General features: G+C 42.8%; 1 protein-coding gene across 1 annotated transcript in view; it reads left to right on the forward strand.

Moving 5' to 3' along the window:
* The window catches only part of g6fl (g6f-like), a 21,603-nt gene extending 20,588 nt beyond the window's left edge, over positions 1-1,015 (forward strand). The window contains exons 11-12 of the mRNA XM_076279491.1: positions 774-797; positions 962-1,015. Coding sequence (XP_076135606.1) covers positions 774-797; positions 962-1,015 — 78 coding nt within the window. The remainder of the gene's footprint in view (positions 1-773; positions 798-961) is intronic.
* The last annotated feature ends 722 nt before the right edge of the window (positions 1,016-1,737 follow it).

A 1,737-nucleotide genomic window follows, 5' to 3' on the forward strand; every position in this document is an offset into this window, starting at 1 on the left:
AAGTGTACGTCATCTAAGACTATAACCATATACATCTTTAAATATCTTTGAATGTCATATTTTATATAGCACTGGAAACTAAAGTATATGTGTGTGTGTGCGTGTGCACTTGTGTACTGTACTGTATTTGTGTGTTAAGAAGTATATGTGTGTGCGTGTGTGTGCACTTGTGTACTGCACTGTATACTGTATCACTTCATTTCATATACATACAGAATAATTAACACTACTACATGTCATATACACATAGAACATTAGAACACCACTACATGTCGTATACACATAACATTAGAACACCACTACATGTCACACACATATAGAACATTAGAACACCACTACATGTTACACACATATAGAACATTAGAACACCACTGCATGTCACACACATATAGAACATTAGAACACCACTATATGTCATACACATATAGAACATTTGAACACCACTACATGTCCCACACATATAGAACAGAAGCGTTCCAGAAGCTCTGCGCTGAAGATCAAATGGATGTAAAGAACATGTGATGTTGTGAGTGAGCACGCACGCCTCAGTCTCCCTCCCCTTTCCACCCTCTTTTTCTCAAAGTCAAAGTGCTTTACTGGCATGAAGAATAGGAACTTGTATTATTAAAAAGGACAATACATGTGAACATATTTCATATACATATCATTACACATAACTCTCTCCCTCTCTCTCCCCCCCTCTCTCTCTCTCTCCCTCTCTCTCTCTCCCTCTCTTCCCATGCCCCCCTCCCTCCTCCCTCTCTCCTCTACAGCCTCCACAGGGTGCTGTTTACATGGTACGTGCTCTCTCTCTCTCCCTCTCTGTATCCAGTTTTATCTTCTCTCTCTCCTCTATTTGTGTCTGTCTTCCCAACATTAAAGTTATAAACTCATAAACATTAAAGTTATAAACTCATAAACATTAAAGTTATAAACTCTCTCCCCCCCCCCCCCCCCCCAGGATCTGAAGCCCACTGGAGGTGACTGTAGTGTGTATAAGGAGCTGGACAGGTGAGACTGTAGTGTGTATATATAAGGAGTTGGGCAGGTGAGAGTGTAGTGTGTATATATAAGGAGTTGGATAGGTGAGAGTGTAGTGTGTATAGGGAGTTGGACAGGTGAGACTGTAGTGTGTATATATAAGGAGTTGGATAGGTGAGAGTGTAGTGTGTATATATAAGGAGTTGGACAGGTGAGAGTGTAGTGTGTATAGGGAGTTGGACAGGTGAGAGTGTAGTGTGTATATATAAGGAGTTGGACAGGTGAGAGTGTAGTTTGTATAGGGAGTTGGACAGGTGAGAGTGTAGTGTGTATATAAGGAGTTAGGCAGGTGAGAGTGTAGTGTATAGGAGTTGGACAGGACCGAGGTCGGCCGGGTGATGGACGGGATGGCAAACCGTGAGTTTTAATTTGAAAATGAACTTCTATGTAATAGACTGGACTTTGGTTGTGTGGGGTTGTGTTCGTTATTGTTATCTACTGTGTGTTTGGGGAGTTTTGCTTTCCTTTTTCTGGGTTTTTGTTATGGGGGGGGTTGACAGTGGCAACTGTTAATGTGGCGGGGTTTGGGGGGATGCCCTGAAGAGGAGGGCTGTGTTTTCCTTTTTTAAGTCCGTTCCTGCAGAGGTTTTCTTTTTGCAGGAATGTCATTTTGAGGGATGGGGGGGATATTTCAAGGTTTGCTGGGGATTGGAGGGAGGGGGATTCTGCATGGGGAGTGGGATCTGTGAGGGAGGA

The sequence above is a fragment of the Alosa pseudoharengus genome, unplaced genomic scaffold (genome assembly GCF_046254945.1).
Source record: "Alosa pseudoharengus isolate Yale_2024_CS ecotype anadromous, Long Island Sound unplaced genomic scaffold, YU_APseudo_1.1 YU_APseudo_1.1_scf_12, whole genome shotgun sequence".
Taxonomy (NCBI): Eukaryota; Metazoa; Chordata; class Actinopteri; order Clupeiformes; family Clupeidae; genus Alosa; species Alosa pseudoharengus.